Source organism: Pagrus pagrus (assembly GCF_965226575.1).
Source record: "Pagrus pagrus genome assembly, chromosome: 11".
Taxonomy (NCBI): domain Eukaryota; kingdom Metazoa; phylum Chordata; class Actinopteri; order Spariformes; family Sparidae; genus Pagrus; species Pagrus pagrus.
Genome location: NC_140195.1, coordinates 6574107 through 6595359, shown reverse-complemented (window position 1 = coordinate 6595359; position 21253 = coordinate 6574107). Strand labels below are relative to the sequence as shown.

Here is a 21253-nt window from a genome sequence, read left to right as displayed (position 1 = left end):
CTGCCATATACTGTACGTGATGATGTAAGAGATAGCTTGTGCAAACAAATGTGTCCATCGATATGTGATTGCTTTGGCACGGATGTATAGTAAAGTACAGTATCTACAAACTTTTTATGTGTTTTAGAGCAAAGCATTCTGGGACTTACCGGCCTCAGCTCTGACACATCCCATCCGAGGTAGTCTGCAGCATGCATCATCTGAGCAATAATCCTATCCACTTCCTGTTTAAAAAGTAACAAAAGGCTTGTGTCAGCAGTGTGGCTGATTTAATAAAGTACTTTAAATTAAAATCAAGAAGCCACATTTAAAACATTTTTTTTTTTAAAATAACACCAAAAAGATTTTCTAACAACTTACGGAGCTGTCGAGGACCCCATTGCCATCTCTGTCATAGAGCTTGAAAGCAACTAAAGAGAGAGAGGAAATGAAAGTGGAAGAGCTGGACCAAGTCATCACTCATTATTTTGAGCATCAAAGAAAACCAAGGACTTACACTCCAGCTTGTCCCTGGGCTGGCCATCCTCCAGTAGGGAGAAGTAACATGAAACATCCTTGAGAAAGACCTCCTCTGCGGGAGAGATGGAGGAGAGAGAGGGAGGGCTGTGAATACTCTGGTTACCATATCTGCACAAACAGTACCTCACAGGCATGTGGTGATAAATGAAAGTATGCCAAATAGGCCATGGCGTAAATTGATAAGGGCCTGCAGCACAGTAGCGTGGAGGCAGTGAGTTGTGTTAATACATGGTGTACAATCTCACTGGCACTGTCTTCCTGGGTGGGTTCAGAGTTTTGGAAGGAGCGGAAGAGTCGCTGGCAGAGATCCACAGGGAAGTCCTCCACTTCTAAATAAGTCTTCAGGAACAGACGGAAGCCTTCTTCATTGATGCACTGGAAAAAGAATGAATGGGAGAGAAATATTTTTGTTTACTAACATTTTATTACATGTAAAATGAAATGTTTTAACGTCCAGTGTGTGTACTGTTCATGTTAGTGTCTGCATTCTTTAAGTTTGCCTTTTCTTAGAAATGAGGGAAGATTATGATCACATTGTTACCACTGTGGGAAAATGTTTTAGCTGACATGTGTCCTTTTCATAGAACAGCCTTGTTGAGCCATTTAAGTGCATCCAGTGTGGGTCAAGAGGCTTTCAAAAGCCCAAGATGTTTCTCACAATCATTTAATCGATCATTTTTTTTAAGTAAAAATATGTTTGCCTCCAAATTTGGAGTGGCTGCAGGGTCTTCACTTGACAATGACATAAGATAATAAACAAGTTCCTGATTCAAGCTCTCAGTCCATCTGTGTGGCCTGCTATCTGTCTCTCTCACATGATAATATCCTGCGGGGCTGACAAGCAATTGTCCCTCGATAATGGTGAACCACAAACCCATTTCTTGTTGACATTATTCCATTTCCATGGTTGATACCCTGCAGAGCTGCTCCAGTAATAAATAATGTCACAGCAAGGCAGCCAGATCACAGAAGAAAAGAAGAAAACGCATAGAAAAGGCGCCATTATTCTGCAGATGCCACCATTTACAACCGATAACCTCATTGTTTTGTGTATTTTAACAGATATTAACTAGTATTTCAGGGTAGTATTTGTGTCTTCTCCCTTTAAAAAACAACATATCCTTATAATCATCTAATTAAACTGTACATAGCCAAATAAGCCATCAGAAATTACTGCACCTGCTCCCTGCACAAATTGGCTGGCAGTGTAAGCCCCTGATGTACAGTATTGGAAAGACCTTTTTCAATTACATTTCAGCTTACACTGCATGAGGGCAGCCAGCGCACTGTTCGGCAAGGCCTTCCTGCGTGGGCAAAACTAAGGAGGTAATTTACATTTGCAACCTTGCTCGAGTGCACTGAAGATTTTTCTCATGGACAGCTTAGTCCACATGATCGATGGGTTTGAATGTAATTAATAAGAGTAGGACAATTAATAACTGCACAATGTACATAAATCAAATGCTCATTCCTCACTAAACTGCTGTGCTGGGAGCTTTAATTCGGCTCAGTTATGTGGTTTGTGGCTGACGTCACTGTGAGTTAGTTTTGGAGGGGTGGACCTGATGGTGAACAGCAGGACACAGCGTCCCCTCACCTCTCCATGTCTGTGCTGTGCCAGCCTGCCATCTGCATCAAATTCCCTCAGCACGTCTTTCACCTTCAGGCTGCAGTCTGGGAGCAAAGACACACAGGTTACACAAGGATAAACGGTTCACACATCACCTTGCTCGGCGTGACGATTTTCATTCCACATTTCTGAGATATCATGTACACAAACAGGATGATTACACAATGAATATAGATTTATCTGGAAAAAAAATGATGTGCATGCTTTATTTGCAAAAAACAGACTGTGGGTGACTGCTGCCTCCTCTAGATATGAGAAACCATGAGCGAGTGTAAATGAGTGTGTGTGTGGGTGGAAGTGGAAGTGGAGGGGAGGGGTGTTAAGCGCTGAGAAAGCTGCCTGCCTGCCTGCCCGCCCGCCTGCCTGTCTGTACTCACATTCAATGTACTGCTGTAGCTGGATGAAGTCGACGGGGCTCAGTTCCTTCACCTCTGGGTTTGTGGGGGTGGACATGGTGCCTGCTTCTGCACTAACTGCCTGCCTGTGCACAGGCGAGAGAAACAGAGAGATGTAGACGGAGAGAAAAGAGAAGGTGGGTGCACAGTAGCCTGCCTCTTTGTAAAACATAAAAGCATGGCTGCAAGCAAAAGATAGCATCTCCCATCTCCCATCTCGCATCGTAAAAAATCCATAATTGTAGACAAGGAGAATTACACTAAACATCCAACGCTGAGTGAAGCAGAAGCATGACAGTGACTGCGAGAGAAAACAGAAAAGCAGTCAACACTGTTCATGAGAAAATATCTTTTCACATTTGGTGAACACAATGAATGATTATAATAGGCTTTTATGTCTATTTCTTCCTTGTATGGTGCTCTAAAATGGAGCTGCACTGTCACACATGAACAATTTTGTGTACTTATGCTGTATGTATTTTATCTCTTTACATCAGTAAGGTGTGACTAGCCACTGAAATCTGGGCCAAAAGTCTGGTAGAAATGATGTCAGGCTAAATGTACCCATGGTACTTCGGCTCTTGAGATTCTCTGCACCCAGAATCTTTTTCCATATACTCACTGGCCCATATTGGATTCATACAATAGCATATACAAGGAGTTTTATTCGTGTTGTTCGTTTAGACCAAGAGAGTACAAGGAAGTGTTAAAATACAGAGATAAACAATTGAATCTTGGTGAGAGGTTAAAAAAACAAAACAAAACAAACTGGCTTGTCAAGGGACCTCCCCGCCAGACAAAAGGAACAGACTTAAATGTCAAATAAGGCTGAAAGCAGGTGTGAAATTTGAATATGACACAGAAAAGGAGGTTGCAATCGCAATCAACATTGGCCTAGCATGTCGTTCAGAAGTCGGAGGCATGAAGTCTGAATGAACACGTGGTTGGTTCGTGAGTGATTTCATCAGAAGCAAACACGCTGTTAAAACGTAATGGAAGGAGAATAAACACGGGACCACAAACAAACAAACAAACAAATTTATTGTTCATTAATCATTGAGGAAAGAGGAGGAACTAGATAATGGTGGAGAGAAAGTTGCCATCCTGACATCCTGTTAAACGTTGTTGCTGCAGATGCATGCCGTTTAATGTTGCCATCAGAAATATAGGCATAGATCAACATGGAATTTATAGAACTCTTAATGCAGCTGATAATCAATATGTACAGCTATTATGTGAGCCAAGATGTTTCCTGTCTGTCATAATAAGCACTGAGAAATAGCATGCATGCTTCTCTGACTCACTGATGCATTCCTTTCATGATGGGAAGAGCATTAAGAGAATACTGTGTCATATTTTTAAAGATGAAATAAACACATTCTTTCATCTATAAACAAAGTGTTACGATGATAAGTAATAAAATGCACTCTTGCTCTCTTTAATACTCTCAGGGTTATTTTTGCTACAGTCTTACTTGGTCTGGTATGATCAGTAGCTTCGCAAATTTTAGATGGATAATGCTGTAGGGCTGAATGATTTAGGAATAAGGATATTTTGACAGATAATACGATCATGAGATGATTCAGGATTCGTAGAAATGATCATTTTTGCATCACAATTTTCATTTGAACTGAAAAACTATACAAATCATGACGATATGACATTTGTTGGGGTCTATACAAAGTACTACAGTGCTTAATTATAATGCTGTTCAGTAATACAGTTTACCTTTATCAAAAAATTGCAGCTTCATGCGATTTGGATTATATTTCTATTAATTGTGCAGCAATACAATGCTGTGTAACTGCAGTCACAAGACTTTTTTCTACTTGTTGCAATTCTGCCTTTAACACTATGTTTTACCATTTACCTGCAAACATCACTTGTCAATAAGCAGAAGTTACATAGTCTTGACCACAGCAGTGATTCTGCACGATTGAGCCGATACATACTGGACCTAAATGCTGTAGAGTGTCAGCTTTTAACACTGCATTCATCCTGAAATTTGTCCGAGGTTACTGATCCATCACAGCAAACTGCATACCGTTTTGTGTCTATTACATTATCGTTATTGGGTAATGCAGTGGAGAATCAATCTGCACTTCACCTGCATTACCATGCAACTATAATGGATCTTTGAAAAACAATAAACACACTACTCAGTGGACAAGATAAGAACGTAAAAAGTCTGCTAATTGATTCTGATGCTGCACGGACATGAATGGGAACGGAAGGCAGGAACGTTAAGTGGGAGAATGAGAAATTCAACAGTGTGCTTTGGAAAATGGTTGGAGCTGATGTTGTGTACTTTAAACAAAAGTCGGTACGTAAGAGTGTGGCAGGGATGACTTGTTTTTGTATGCTAACCTGAAAGTTAGCTCCGGCTCCCTCAACAAAAAGTCTATGGGATTTTTCAATTGGATTTTTGATTATTGCGGAAAACAAGCTCTGTGGCAAACACAAGCTTATGATATTTAGACACTTTTGTTCAGCAACATGATCTTCACTTTTAAGATTTCAGAAATGTTAATGTGAAGGCCACAAGTAAAAAGCTACCACTAAGCTTCCCACTACACTATACTATACACACTTTACTACAAATTGATCTACAAGTTGGAAAGTTAGACTTAGAAAAGTTTGCATCTAAAGTCCATCTGTAAAGAAGGACTAGTGAGTAGATGCGTCTTAGTGCTACGTGTTCAGCGTTCCACATGTTAGCAACTGCTTTTTTTAGGACACCGTAATGCCTTATAATTCAAACATGGGGTATTTACTGACGTATTTCATGTATTACTGATGTGTAAATACCCCTTCTTTCTGGCATCTAACTGAAGAGTATGTAAGAGTAAGTGAAGTGTAGATAAAGCTAACTTATTTTCAGGGTTTAGCCGCTTTTTAAGGACACGTAACGCTTTATAATTGAAACGGGATGTATTTTATGTCATGAACAAAAGGTGAAAACATCTTCAGCTTGTGTCAACCACACAATATCATTTCAGGCATTTTACCAAAAAGTACATTAAAAAATATTGACTTCAAGACAAGGGAACCAAAAATGCTACACTGCTAAATTATTTCCAGGTTTTAAGGGCTCATTCCTGCGGCACTCTATTCATCTGGTGGAATAGAGTGAGCCTGTTGGCTTAAAACCAAGTATCCAGTGGCAATTCTGGTAATACCCCACTTAAAAAAGGAACATACGGGGGGAAACTGTAATACGATAAAAATACTGAACCTGGTCCAACAGTTTTGAAGCGTTACACACACACGTAGGCCATTGTAAGTCTGATACCATGTCTAATATCAACACCTTTTTATCATCAATTACACAAATACTGAACTAAAAGGAATAAAAGACTGTGGTGGCTTTCAGTCCAGGCTGATGAATAAGACCTGAGTGTAAATGTGTTGTTCACACTGTTGTCCACAGGTGTTATCACACATTAAAGTGCAGCCAGTGCAGGTATCAGTGACGGCTGCCTGCACTGAACAGAAAATCACAGTGCTTACAGGACAAAGAACTTACTGAGAAAAAGATATTAAATTATCTAACACTCACTCTTTACATGTGATTCGGATACATTTGCTGTCCTTGGACTCCAAAAGGTTTCCACCGTCCTCACTAAATTCCCTAAAAAGGTCAGCAGCTTTGCTTCGCACTTCTGTGAATGCAGCCCATCAGGTGGACTGGGTCTGACCCACGAAGGAATCATGAAAAGCCATCTGCTGCTGATCATCTGATTACAGCCTGAAACTGTCTGTCCTAAAATGTACTCCTGACTCTCCATCTTCAAACCCTGTCTTATAAATTAATAAATATACCAAAAATAGGCATGAAACACACCTCTCATTTTAGATGATTTCCTTTCCTGTTTTTTATGCTCTCCAGAGGAACGTGATCTCACCGGCAGCATCGTGTCTACTTTGTCTCCTCACCGAGTCATCATCATTATTTTGTGGTTCAATGAGATCTCGAGCCTATCGGAGTAATCTGATCCCTCACTTCCTGATTAGATAATGATTTGCATGCATGATGCAGAGTGGGAATCAGGACCAGTCAGAACATGGAGCACAGGAAGAGGCATCCCCTGCACTTAGAGGAGAAAATATGAATAGTGTAATATGTGCCGAGACAGTTGTCTTCACTCTCAAACATGAGGAGGGGATGTAAAAAATTATGGCTCCATCTAAATGAGCTTACTGGAGCGAGTATAAATATTTCAGAGCGTTTGAGGAATATCTGAGGCTTGTTACAGACTGTGTGACAAACTGATTCTGGGCTGGCTCTCGATAGGGGTACACCGTTGGGCAAAAGAAGCTTTATGAGGGAACTGTTTATGTTGCTTTATAGAAACATTTATGTGGCTGAGACTCTGTTGTGTAGACACGAAAAAGATTTAAATGTCGGCCAACATAGCCATCGTTCAGTGTGATTTACACTCTGAGGTACATTTCTGTTTGAACAAAATGTCGCTGCAAATAATCAGTACAGTACAAATGGCGGCAGCACATACTCTGCCAGAAGTGGTTCTTCAAATAGGAGTAAAGAACATTTTAAATGTTAAAGTGGTTCTTCAAGTAGCAACAGCTTGTTGAAAAACTGTATGCTTCAAGCCTGACACAAGCCTTTACTTCTGACCACTCAACTGAAAAACACCAAACAGCTGTATAAAAACTCACACAGTGAAATAATTGGAGAGCTAGAGTGGACAGTTGAGTTGGCATTTTCTTTCACACATGTCACACGTTTTATTATGGACCCTTGATGTCCTGATGAGATACTGTCAACAACCATACAGCACTCTCTTTACAAGAATGATTTCAAGGTACACTTGGGGATGACCTTTTTTCCATGTAGGCTAATGTTTGTGCAAGCTGTCTCAACGCCCACGCCTTGTGTCAAGGAAATCTGCTGTTTTGCAACACTTGCAGGGTGCAAGCCACCGACTCCGTCATTCTGTGGTTGGAAAACACTGCGTAGGTTCTCTGAACAGTGAGTGAAGTCTACATCTAATGTTAGGCATTTGTTTTCCTCCTGAAACTACAACAGTTCTCTTCACTGGAGTGTGTGCAGATTGCGTTGGGTTAACAGAAGGGGGAGGACGGACATGCTCGGTTGCTATGGAAAGTGTTTCCCTCCATCAGCTGCTCTCCGTCAGAGTGCTGCCACGGGTGACTAACAGGTAGGAGGAGGCACAGACAGAGAGGGAGGCTGCCAGCTCAGGGAAGGGGGAGCCCAGTCGGTGGCTGTGAGTCTTCCCCCTGCTGCTCCACCTCCTCCCACAACATGAGCCTCGTTTGGCCTTCAAAACCAGAGGTCAGGCTCTAAATTGCATTCTACATGCAGATGCTACTGTGACTCACTGCATGAACAGGGGAATACTCCTTCACTATAAATGGATGTTTGCTCAGGGGGTCACTTTGCAGGCCAAACCAGTAGTTACACACCGGCAGAAATATTTGACTTACTTAGTGAACTATCAGAGAAAAAAACTACTTCTTCACATTCATGAATCCCTAGAGCTGCAACCCGTGACCACTACTTCCCCTGGTTGTTTTATATCTTCACATCAGCTCAGTAACTGTACTGTGTACTGACAAATGGCTTGTTTAATCTACTGAAAGCACCAGTCCAGTTGGATGTTTCTGGTAAAAACAAATACAGATCTGGCTGATGTAAGACTTATCAGCTGAGTAAGACTAAAAAAATGCAAAAAGCAGGGTCAAAAATAATGGCAAGCTCACTGTTGATCAAGGGTCTGATTAAAAGGGGATTCCCTTGGTTTAACGACTGTATGGTAACACTTAGGGAATTAAGTGGTATGCAAACTACAGCAGGCTCTTGTTAGTAGAGATACTAGAGCACACAATAACCATGGATTGCAAATGAGACAAAAACACGACAGGAAAAAAAAAAAACCCAAAAGGCATTCACCACAGCATGAATCACAGATTTCTTGGAAAATGTAGGCGAGGCTCTGCTCGCTCCACGGCTTCAAAGTGACGACTGCCCATCACTCAGAGTTCAGACTTGAATGTGACTTACATAATAGCTTTTTGTGGAGGCAGCCTTGTAGAACACCACATCACTACTCAGAAAAAAGAAAAAACCTCAATCCTGCCCAGACTTGCGAGGGCACACGTTGTCATACAACACAACATTGCTTTTATGGTGAAAGTGTTTGCACGTATCAGGGAGTCTCGCCTGGTTCGCCCACAGATCTATATCCACAACTGAAAATGAAACATTAAATGTCAAATTTTTCTATGATTCAAATCTGAAAAGTAATCATGTAGTATTCTCCACTACCATGTCAGTAACTCAGCAATCAGAGGGTCTTCGGAGAGAACCAAAATATATTTGATTATACACGTGAATCACTCTAAATAAGAATGAATGAGCCTAAAAATTCAGAGATAGCAGCGATGTAATAAGTTGCAGCATTCAGACACTGACACAGTTGAACAAAGGCAAATTCAAACCACATGATATGACATGATAATAAAGTACTGACTTATGGCAGGTGATTTGTGAACGCCAAAGGTTAAAAATCATAGTCATCAATACAGTATTCAGCCAGGCTTGGGGTGATGATATAATGAAGGAAGTAAAGGCTAAATAGAAGATACAAGGACTGTATTTAGAGAAGTGAAATAGTCTGTAAACAAAGGGCGTCCATGCAGTTTCTCTGATCATGCTAGCTACACCATAAAGCAAAAGCTACCAGCATACGAATAACATTATAAATGTAACCACAGAACATAAAATGGGCTCAGTTCTAGTCCATTTACAGCCTCTAGCTTCTGATGTAAACATTTACAATGGGACAACTGACCTGACTACACTATTGATTGTCTGTGCCTGAAAACTCTCCTGCAGCTAGAAACACATGAATACCACCGAGACTCTCCAGCTTTTAAAATAACCTGCTCGTGACGAACACACAGCTCGACCAGGTGAAGTGCCAGCCCGGCGGAAAAAAAGGGGAACAAACGCAGAACTGATCAAGTATCCGGACTTTCCTGTATGTTTTGTTTTTCCAGTAAGCGCCAGGGCTGAAAGTCACGTTCAACATTTGCAGTGAAAGAGGAGCTTTGGGAAAAAAAAAAAAAAAAACATCACACAGAAGTGACAGTGTCCACCAACGCCCACATCAACCACTCCACACTGTGAAGGATTTTGTTATCCCAAAAACACAAAAACACAGTGAAAACCCTTTGAGGTGTTTTGTGTGTATTTTGATTGAGGTTTCACTGCTCCAGCTGGTGCGGCACCATATCCTGGTAACAAACATAATCTGTGATGGGGGGGGTTCACTCAGATAAGATCCTTTCAAACAGGGAGCAATAACACCATAAATCTCCTTGCGCAACCTACTACTGACACAGGCTATCAAGTTGTGTCATATGCTGGGAAGTTTAAATAAAAGATACAGTGGAGTATCTTCAGACATGACACCTTAAAATACTTGAAATACCCTTGAATGCTCACCAGTCTCCACTATGACAGATGGATCGCTCAATTCTCTAAATAGACTGAGAGAAGGGCTCTCCCGCGGGTAACTTAAGTAGCCTGACATTAACAGTCATGACACACAGCAAAGGGAACTGAAATGATGCATGTTCATGAGGTTTGAACAGAAAGCAGCGGAGCGTGCATTAAAATGCACAAGGTCTGCCTTGGTGGTTGCCGTTAGCGTGAGGGATTTACTGTTAGAAACACACACACGACTTTCTCTTTTTTAAAAGAAAGATCCCATGCAGGATTACCAGAAGCGCCTACGTGAATTTCAAAAATCTTGACGGGCAAAAACAACACGCTATAATTATCGTATTTGATAGTCGCTTCTCTGCAGCCACACGCCGTTTAGAGCTGCATTGAAACTTCAATCACACCGAGTCCCGGACCTCTTACTGTTTGTTTTTGTGAGTCGTTTACCTTCCTGTAAGCAGCCTTCTCGAAATCGTCGCGGTGCAGCTCAGCAGACGATCACAATCCGGCTCTCGGATGCGACGAGAAGTGGCCGTTAACTTTGCACGGAGGGTGCAGGTTGACGGAGTGGAGGCTGTGAACTACTGCCGAGCACAGACTGAGTGAGCGGATCCCCTCTTGTCAAGCACCGCCTCAGCTGCTCTGCGCCCTCTGTGCTCACCAACACACACCCATCACACCGGCGTGCATCCATCTGCAAAGTTAATATGCAGCTGTTAACCTGGAAGCAACGTTTTGTTTTTTTTTTTCGGTTTTTTTTTTTACAGTGCACTTATCGTTGTGCTTTCGCTAAGCCAATCAATGCTAGGGGTGGGAATAACAGATCACTCACGACAAGATGTACGACACATTGCCAACGATGATCAATACATTGTATGGTAATGATTAAAGGATAGCCTACATCACCATATGCTTCTTACTGAAGAATACAAAATACCCCTAAAAATGTACAGTGTTTAATCACTGCATTGTGCTGTCAGTTTCACAGGCTTTGATATAAATTGAGATGAAACAATGAATAAAAAAACAACTCAATCGCTAGAATAAATGTTGGCAATGTACGTTTCTGCAAAATCTTCACATTTCTTTAGGTTCAAATTTCATTTTCTCCTTTTAGCAATGGTGTGCTTATGGTCTGGTTAGGTTAAGGCTGCAAAATCCACTCGGTTAGGGTTAGGAAAACCTTATCAGAGTTTGTTTAGTCGCCACACAGACAGCTGAAGATGGCCCGACTTCTCGTCAAATGTCTTGTTTTTGTTGCCACAAACATGGCTGGAAATTGTCCAGAAGTCTCCTTAAAAATATCTGTTGTTGTCACGTTTACAAATGTTGCAACACCGTGGCCCCCGTCCAAAATAGCTACCATCTTGTTTGACGCTGACAAATGTTGAAACACAGATTCAAACTGCAGTCAGTGGCTTGGCAGTCTCGTCACCTGAAACTCCACCACAGTCAGCTCCACGTCCAGACATGAAAGTCATGAAATAAACATGTAATATGACATAATATAATAATACGTAACATGATACGTTTTGTAGAAATGTCATGATACGGTACCTAACCTGTGACGCTTAAAAATGTGAACGTGTCCAAAAACTTTAACTGCCAGCATTTTATTCTGGGGACCAAGATAATGAAAAGTGCATACAGTCCTTTTATCACACAAACTGACTGTTGTCCTTGTCCATGTGTGCCAACATTACAATCTAAAATAGCCATAAACTGGCAGAAAGCAGAGCAGTTCTGGAGTTACACCACAAGAGTTATGAACTAGTAGAGTAATTTGAAATAATAGAGTCATTTGTTAGGGGGATCTGTTTAGCTCACCTGCATGATTTCATAAAAATATAGTATATAGAACTGACATAAACAAAAATCACAATCTAATTACAGTGAGAGGGATAAGAGAATGACATTTATATTTTAAAAAAGTATTTGTATTTACAAGCGTTTATACAACTGAGATATAAAATATAAAACTGGGGGTTCAAGCTTATTACTCTATTAGGACACGGAGAAGAACAATCAGATCATATAATGTGGGAGACAAACTAAAGGACTTAATAATGGCCCATACAGAGGACATGATATGCATTTTTGCAAAGCATACATTTATAATATTTCACAGCAAAAAAACATTTAATGGTTATTATTATTATTATTTTGGTTGTACAAATGTTGTGTTCTGACTTGACACCTGTGAGCTTTGCGAATGTTACTAAAAGGATGGAAAATTCATAATCAATGCCCCCAACAGTAACAGTGCAGTGTACATTTTCTGCTAAGTGGAAGCCACTTACCCACATCCCTCCCCACAGTTGGCAGACCGTTTGAGGTTGTGCTCACAGTCCTTTAGGTGTGACTGCAGCTGGTCCAGCCGCAGCGTGGCAGTACAGCCAAAACCAGCATCGTCACAGTTGATCTGAAGCTTCGAGAGCATGTTGCGCATGATGCGGTGCACAGGCCGGAGGTGAGCTAAGCCTCACTACCGTGCGGTCAACTGGACAGATCAGCTGCTGGGCAAACCACTGTGTTACACAGGCATTGCAGAAGGCATGCTCGCAGTGTGGAGCCTGAAATGAAAATGAGCACACAGAGTCCAAAATGTTAAATTTGATACATGCTGATACAGGAAAACTGGGTAATCCTTCAGGCATCAAGCACTTCACTACATATAGGGCACAGCAGGTCTTCATCCACCTCCCTAGGAAACTTGTAACGTTATACCCTTATAGTACATTACTGGGACCCACAACCTCCTGAGCAACACAACCAAACACATTAGGTTTTCAGACACATTAACTGCATTAATACATGACTGCATATATATTGTAATTGGAGATGAAATAAAATATTAAAAACGCCAGAATAAATGTTAGCAAAGTACATTTCTGCAAAATCAAAGATAGGTTAAAACTCCATGTTTCTTTATGCTGCAACTTTATCTTTCTTTAGGTTCAAATTTCATTTTTTTCTTTTATCACAGTGCAGTGCTTATGCTCTGGTTAGGTTTAAGTGCACTTGGTTAGGGTTAGGGGACAAACAAACCAATAATAATTGTAGTAACTCCATTAACATTGTTCATATGGAGTATTTGTGTAAATATTTGGTGCAAGTAGTACTGAAATGTATGCTGTACGTTACTGGACTACTACAAGCTATACCTTTATCAGTTACAATAAATAAGTGTTTGTGGTAACCAAATACTGTATACATGTAAAATAATTTGTGGTATATGCATAATACGACAAAGACTATGGTACATGTACATTCTATGCTAGGCTAGGCTACACGATTTTGCCACAAGCTAATCAAATATGAACCCATGATACTGTACAAAGTAGTGAGAAATAAACTTTAACGTTACAATACACAGAACCATATAAATTAGCTCGCTCTAGCTCCTCGCTCAGACTGTTTTAAGAAAATTTGATGAAACAACTCTCACAAAGACAAAAGCTTAGCTTACTTACTGAAGAGCTCTTGAAATATAGCTAACGCTAGCTAGCTACATGACCAGTTGTCTCGATTGAGCGGAGGCCACTTCACCCCTTCATTATTATTTTCTCATATCTGTACACCTTGACGTAGCTATATATATATATATTTTTTATAGTCAGTTGCTATAATTACTGACACAAAGAAAATAAACATTGACAGGATAACAGATGAAGGATTAGCTGTCCACGTTTAAAAGTTAATCGGTTAACTTAATGCTAATGGATGGCACTTTTTCATCAGGAGTCAACCGTTGACGTTTCATTAATACTGTTGCTATGGTTACCTGCAGCTTGACGCGCACTGCGCATTGATTTAGAAGATTGATGGGAACTACGTTTGAAGACGATTAACGCCTGCAGCCAATCAGAAACGAGTATTTTTACACACAGCACAAGGACAGTTACCAAAATACTACACTGGAGTACAAATTAGAGGTATTTTAATTGGATTTTTACATTTAATAAACTATTTCTGTTTCTATGATATGTTTTTTTTATTTAGTTACCCAACAAAAATAGTTAAAGTTGAATCTCCACAAGCATAAACTGGCCATTAAGCATTCATGATCTAACAATAATATAAAATAATGACCCACAAAGGGACCACTATTCCTTCATTTTACTTTTGTTATATATGCCAGAAATACTTGTATTTCTGGGGTATACATAGAATGTGGCATGGAGGGCTGCTGTATGCCTTGTAGCAACCAACCACATCACATAATACTGTGTGTAGACAATAACAAAGCCACAGTATTTGGTAAAGCACATGATTTCACATTCCAGTGACCACAATGGTGAAGGGATTAGACTCCACAAAGAGGACCAGGCTGGCAAGAGAGGATAACAGACATGGAAAGCATGTGGGTGTCTGGGTTAGACAGAGAAAAGGAGAGTGAGTCAGGTCAGAGCAGTCAGACCTTCCTCCCTCTGAGTTTTGTGGTTAAACTTTCCTCTTCATTTAGATCAACAGCATTTTAACATTCAACGTCTCCTCCTCACTGCCCCGATTTCTTGAAAGCAGGATTAATTTTCTGTGGATGGAAGATTTACATAATACATGAAGCTGATGTGCCTTTAAGAAATGTGCCTCCCTGCAGATCTCTGATGACATGGTGTGGTAATCTAAGGAACTGCATTTTTTCCTAATTAAATTCTAAAAATTCTCGTTATTCCCATGAGAAAATACATTCTTCTGAGATGACATTTTTTATTACTTTCTCATCTGTACAACACGGTACATAATAGACACAAACAAAAACATTAACAGGGGAAATTATAAACGGCACAATCCAACTTCATCTGTTTACTGCACTTTTGTGGGGTTTTTATAGCGTCCTTTGTTTTACTACAATGTAGTGACTAATGGTGATACATTTTACCTCTCAAAAGCCATAACTGTGACTTTACAAATATTTTTACAATCTCCAAGCTATGGTTTTTTAGTGTCATGCCAGTGAACAGATGTTTACTTAACTGTGATTAATGAGAAGATGGATGTCTATATTTCAATCATCAGAAAAGGTACAAGGCTCACCTGACAAATCAAGTGACCCATTTTGATTTGTCAAATAAAACTAATTGTACACAGTTAAATCCCAAATGTTAAACTTCAAATTTAACACTTAAACTGGACCCAACATTCAGACTATATTTACAACTGAGGCAACAACAAAAAACACAAAATCAATTTTCTTTCCTGCAATAAACTTCAAATGCACCGAAAAAGGCAGATTTCCATACATCAAATGGTAACATCTTCAAGCATGTTCGTGTAAAAGGCAACGCAATAAATAAAACAAATGGCACAGAAGGTTTAGACAATCTAAACTGAGAAGCACAATGTCTTGTGAAATATTCACAGGGAACTAAGTACTAAAGCAAGCACGCGAAAAAAAATCTTCCAAGTCAACGTCCCTGCTGACAGTAACACGGGCTGACAAAACAGAACTTAGATAAACAAAAATCACAATCTAATTACAGTGAGAGGGATAAGAGAATGACATTTATAATTCAATATAGTATTTGTATTTACAAGCATTTATACAACTGAGGACATCAAACGGGGGTTCAAGCTTAGTACTCTATTAGGACACGGAGCAGAACAATCAGATCATATAATGCACCAAATATAAACCTTGTAAACATCACATCTCACCTTTTATCTTAGATATCAGTCAGATTAAGTTTTATTTGTCAGGTTCATTATATATTTGTCCTTACTTTAAGGCATAGGTATCAAGCTTAGGAGTGAGCCTCTTATATATTTTAAATAAGCCAGATTTATTCACAAGGTTCCACTCGAGTGAGGAAAAACCCACTCGTCACAGCAAACCCCCAAGCTAAACGTCCCCCCTAGTCTCTGGATCAGCTCAGCTAGCTGTTCAGTTATAAGATCTCTTCCACTCCGTGTGCAAAGATCATGACCAGGCCGGGCTCCAGGATCATATCCTCCCCCATATGCTGATTCTCACAGGCCATCACCACCACTGCCTGCTTGCCAGGAATACGCTTGGCAACGTAGTTCTCATAGTAGCGCCTGTTCATCTGCCGTGTCTCGAGCGTGGCCAGTCCCTGCGGCCAGTTACGCTCGTGGGCGTTCTCGATCAGGTCGTTCACAATTGAAAGGGGACAGCCGCTGTCGATGAGGGACCGTTTGATTACTGCCTGGAGCACGGCGTCAGGAGTGGAGATCATCCCACCCCAGCGGGTCACTCTGGCAGGCTGCATGGAGTTCACCCACCTAAAGATAAGATAAAGTGAAAACAAAAAGATAGTTAGGGACTGAGCTGCAGCTCCCTGACAATTATGATATTAGAATACAGATCCCAAGCTATTTTTATCGGTTGCCTGATTTTAATCACCTATAACAGATATATCGGTATTGCTGTATATGTTGTCTGATATTAAAACCTTTTTTAGACATTAAAATGCAGAAAAAGATGCTTGGGGTAATTTATAATTATTAAATTCACAGTGCCAAAAGTGTTTGATGACCACATTTGAGGGATCATTGCAAAAAATGTGTGTATATTGGCTGATATATCAATATTTTTATACTCCTTAATATTGATATCAGCATTGGCTCAAAAATCTAGTATTGGTTGGGCTTTATTAGTTACCAAGCAGGACAGGAGGTTAAATTCCACTTACTCCAAGATCTCGTTGTACTCGATGCTCTCCTCGAGGTTTTGCAGGTTAGGGTTAGCACTGCGGATTGCTCTCATGTAGGCTTTTAGCAGCTGAATGTCCCGTTTCTGGAAATTAAAAGCATCATCTTCAGAGACTGATTTCATAAAATCTCCTAAAGATTAACAGGAGCTTATAATAAAAGAATTAGTCCAGTGGCCTTAAAAAGCTGCAAGGATCAGAGTGTACGATATGTCTGTCTATATGAGCTATCTAAATATTCTGTATTCTGCGCTTTACTCACTGTAGTTGGATTTTTGACAAATACTGATACTCAGTCCTTTCAGCTTTGTGAAACTCCAGTTCCAATAAGAAAATGCATGTATTTTAATAGCAGTGCCTTATAGGGTTGTGTGGTTATTATATATAAATATTCTTCTTTATACAACTGTAACATGGCAGAACTCTCAACAGGATATTTTGGTCTCATGTTTGAAAAAACAAAAACAGCAGCAGACTTAAAATACTTCAACTAAAAAGTTAAAAAAAGATGCAAGGGACTGAATTTGGACCTGAAAGTTTAACATTATACCGTTTTTTTGTCACATTACAATAAACATGACAGAAACAATGAAGTACAAAACAAAGTACCCAACTCAAAAAGGACAGATCAAACAGATCATATACAGAAACAAGCATCCATAGCATCCTGTACCACAGAAATATCACACTCTAATTCTTTGAAACAATTCTGTCAGGCAAATATTCTACAAATGATCATAATCTGTACTCGGATGTTTTAATCCCAGGTCCAAAAAAACATTTTAGTAGATTACATGGCATGTGGCCATTTCTGAATCTATTCCACTGACATTTGTAAAATAATATTATCTAGGACTGGGCTAACAAAGTATGTTGTGGCTAGTACAGCAGTGAGTAGGCAAATATTCTTACTTGTTCCCCCAACTGGTGTTTATGCTCTACCACTGTTTTCTCCAGCTCTGAAATCTTTGTTTGCTGCTGCTGGACGACGCTCCGCAAGTGTTTGATGCAGTTATGGTTGGGCAGCTCATCTTTGGGCATCTCAAGCCTGCAAGACAAAGGAGACAAAATAAAGGACTTAATAGTGGACCATACTGAGGACATGATGTGCATTTTTGCAAAGCATAATATTTCAGAGCAAATAATAAATTATAACACATTTTGGTTGTACTGACTTGACACCAGCAAACTTTGCGAATGTTACTAAAAGGATGGAAATTTCATAATGAATGCCCCCAACAGTTACAGTGCAGTGTACATTTTCTGCCAAGTGGAAGCCACTTACCCACATCCCTCCTCGCAGTTGACAGGCCGTTTGGGGTTGTGCTCACAGTCCTTTAGGTGTGACTGCAGCTGGTCCAGCCGCAGCGTGGCAGTACAGCCAAAACCAGCATTGTCACAGTTGATCTGAAGCTTCGAGAGCATGTTGCGCATGATGCGGGGCACGGGTCGGAGGTGAGCTAGCGTCACTACCGTGCGGTCAACTGGACAGATCTGCTGCTGGGCGAACCACTGTGTTATACAGGCATTGCAGAAGGCATGCTCGCAGTGTGGAGCCTGAAATGAAAACGAGCACACAAAATGAGTCCAAAGTGTAAAATTTGAAACATGTTGATACAAGGAAGACTGGGTAATCCTTCAGACTGGGACTTGCCTGCACTGGTTCTTCAAGCACTCCACTACATATAGGGCACAGCAGGTCTTCATCCACCTCCCCTTGGAACCTCGTAACGTCGTACCCCATGGTACATTACTGGGACCCACAACCTCCTGAGCAACACACAACCAAGCACATTAGGTTTTCAGACACCTTAACTGCATCAATAAATGACTGTATATATATATGACACATGTATAAACTATAATTTCATTCCACTTCACTCACAAAAGGCCTCAAATGCTTCCATTCAGCTCGTGATGTAGGGGTGATACGTCATATCTGGCAGAAATAATCTGTCTGGCGAAAGAGACACAGACACCCCCTGCAGAAAATGACATTATTGACAGTAGTTAATAACTTATTCATTATTATTACTGTTCACTGTCTGGGTTGCTGAGAGTTAGATCGTGCAAAGGTATTTGTAAGACAACCCCACATCATGCAGCTCAGACATTTAAATGGCCGAGAGATCAATGATCATAATCAGACACATCTATGCTATTTAATAGGATAACTCTTAAGATAAAAACGAGAGGGATCGATAAACGTTTTCCTTAATATTTAATCAATGTAAAGGGACAATGACTCAAGAAATATGAGCTCACAGCCACATCATTCACATCCGAGAGCCCAAAACCGACGTCCTTGATCCGTAACGTTGCTTGAATTTTCTAATATTATCCTCGACATGTGAAAGTGCACCAGACGAGCTCCAACATCTGAGGAGAGCATCCTGTTGTCCCAGCTGACTGGTGGTTGACCTAATTTCAGTGAAAGCAGCACATACCGGTCTGGAGGCGATACAGATCCTTTTCCTCCCATCGCACTCAACATGCCTTGCAAGCAGGCAAGCAAGCTAACTGTACATGCTAAGGTTAGCGCGTGTGATGCTATTTCGCTGCCAACATCAGACTAAATCGCGATGCCTTTGGGTTGATAATGAGCTAAACCGGAGTCATGCTATATGAATACCCCAACGCTTGAGTACAGATGTCAGTAAAGCCTGCTCCTCTTGAATTAAAAGTGGCTAACTAGACAGTTGCTAACTAGATAGCACTGGTAGCGCCTACGGTACCGTTGGTTTCCTCTGGATGTTAGCCACCAAGCTAACCAGACAGACCTCAGTCTGGGCAAACTACACCGACAAATGGTTGTTTACAATCAGCCACAGTAGAAGAAAACATCATAACTGACTGATATACTTACTCGAACGTGTAGTAAAATAGATCCTAATCACGCTATGAATGTATTTTCAGACGTCCTACTGTAACTAGTAGCTCGCTAGCCACGTCCTGTGCTACATCCTACACTTCAGTTCTGCGTCGTCGATACGCAGGACGTCATGACGTCATGACAACCAGAGCTTGTGATTGGTCCGTAAAATAAATCTATCTATCTATGACATGAAAATATATTGAAAATAAATGATTAGATTATTGAATTTCTCAATGTGCAATCATATGTTACACCTAGGCTTACTGACATCAGCAAATGAATATAACTCCTGTGGGTATCTGGATGAATTATGGAATTTATTTATATATTTATTCATTTCTGAAAGTGTGCATTCTCCTAATTCATTAAAAATGTCCAACATCCATCTATCTCAGCCATGCACTGCATTGTTCTGTATGCAGCAGGAGGTTAAAAGGAGGGGAATGAGCAGCAGGCAGCATGCAGAAAGTAGACTGCATGCAGAGTTCATGAGAATATGGCTTCACAGAAGGAGGAACACATTGAAAACATGAGTCATCCCTCACTACCGGTGTGATTGCATGTTCCCACACCAAGCAAAGCTCAATGTCATCACATTTCAGCAGATCATGTGGCTGTGTTAAAACTCAAATTGAGCCTCAGGCAGTGAGGTAGTGTTTGCACAGTTAACCTAATACTTCTACTTATAGTAAGTTTATCTTTATAGCACCTTTAAAAACAGAGTTTACAAAAGTGCTTTGATGGACAATTTGAGAGTAGGAAACACATAGAGGACCATACAACTGAACAGCCAAGGCAAACAGAAAGAAGCCCAGATTAAGAAGTTAAAACAAGAAGGCGACACACAGAAGTGAAAATGTCAATATGAATGAATTCAGATAAAAGGAATAAAAGCAATAAAAAAAGGTACAATTGAATATAATTCATTGCATCCATCTGTTGCACGCGACAAATAATTTCACGTCTAATTAAGAAAAGTTCAGTATATTATTCTTTTATCTTTGTGATCTGTTTAATGTAACATGGGGGTGTGAGAAATATTACAAGGTGCACTGGAAACAAAGGTGTAGATTTCGAGTTCGAACCATTTCCTGCTGATTAAAACATGTTATTCTGCTAAACACACCCTGGCCTGCAGCACTAATGTGGTGCTCCAAAAAACCCTTTAAGTTTGTAAATCCAGTTCTCTGCTTCATCATCGCCAGCAGCTCATCATTTCAATCGAGATAAAGATCTGACATGAAACAAGAGCCTCTTTCATGTGGGACATTTTCACATTAAAATGAGCATCTGATTGAAACATGTTTAGATAAAGATGTAGAAGCTTCTCATGTAGCTCACAGCTAACATATAAATACACAGATCAGCCATAACATTAAAACCACCTGCTTAATATTTTGCAGGTTCCCCTTATGCAGCCAAAACAGCTCTGACCTGTCGAGGCATGGTCAGAAGACCTCTGGGGGTGTCCTGTGGTGTCTGGCACCAGGCCGTTTGTACTGGATCCTTTGGGTCCTGTTTCCATGGATCGGACTTGTTTTACCGCGTCCCACGGATGCTCCATCGGATTGGGATCTGGTGAATTTGTAAGCCAGGTCAACACCTTTGGCTCTTTGTCGTGTTCCTCAAGCACTTCCTGAGCAGCTTTTGTAGTGTGTCAGGGTGCATTGT

At 40.5% G+C, this 21253-nt stretch overlaps 2 protein-coding genes across 4 annotated transcripts in view; both read right to left on the bottom strand.

The window, feature by feature from the left end:
• Window positions 1–18425, bottom strand: part of dgkaa (diacylglycerol kinase, alpha a) — a 29574-nt gene extending 11149 nt beyond the window's left edge. The window contains exons 1-8 of one of the 3 annotated variants that reach the window (XM_084367947.1): window positions 18362–18425; window positions 12337–12609; window positions 2527–2630; window positions 2117–2193; window positions 765–894; window positions 497–571; window positions 361–410; window positions 150–224 (exon numbers count right to left, since the gene is read on the bottom strand). In XM_084367947.1, coding sequence (XP_084224073.1) covers window positions 150–224; window positions 361–410; window positions 497–571; window positions 765–894; window positions 2117–2193; window positions 2527–2630; window positions 12337–12485 — 660 coding nt within the window. In that variant the 5' untranslated portion in view covers window positions 12486–12609; window positions 18362–18425. Of the gene's footprint in view, window positions 1–149; window positions 225–360; window positions 411–496; window positions 572–764; window positions 895–2116; window positions 2194–2526; window positions 2631–10483; window positions 10731–12336; window positions 12610–13509; window positions 13767–18361 lie in introns of those variants that run through there. The other 2 variants (XM_084367946.1, XM_084367948.1) reach the window with 2 other exon arrangements.
• On the bottom strand, window positions 14877–19676 carry rnf41 (ring finger protein 41). The gene is made up of 7 exons (XM_084367950.1): window positions 19574–19676; window positions 18593–18689; window positions 18362–18477; window positions 17993–18264; window positions 17620–17755; window positions 16690–16793; window positions 14877–16279 (listed from the first exon to the last, which is right to left on the bottom strand). Exons 3-7 carry the CDS (start codon window positions 18449–18451, stop codon window positions 15925–15927), a joined length of 957 nt encoding a protein of 318 aa, XP_084224076.1. The 5' UTR covers window positions 18452–18477; window positions 18593–18689; window positions 19574–19676; the 3' UTR covers window positions 14877–15924.
• Window positions 19677–21253: the final 1577 nt, after the last annotated feature.

Bases quoted from the DNA above. Each gene is read 5' to 3' on its own strand.
- rnf41 (XM_084367950.1), bottom strand. From the start codon at position 18,451: ATGGGGTACGACGTTACGAGGTTCCAAGGGGAGGTGGATGAAGACCTG. The intron at 18,265-18,361 runs GCAAGTCCCAGT...TTTTCATTTCAG, and splicing joins TGCTTGAAGAACCAGTGCAG to GCTCCACACTGCGAGCATGC. The intron at 16,280-16,689 runs GTAAGTGGAATT...TCTTATCTTTAG, and splicing joins GAGTACAACGAGATCTTGGA to GTGGGTGAACTCCATGCAGC.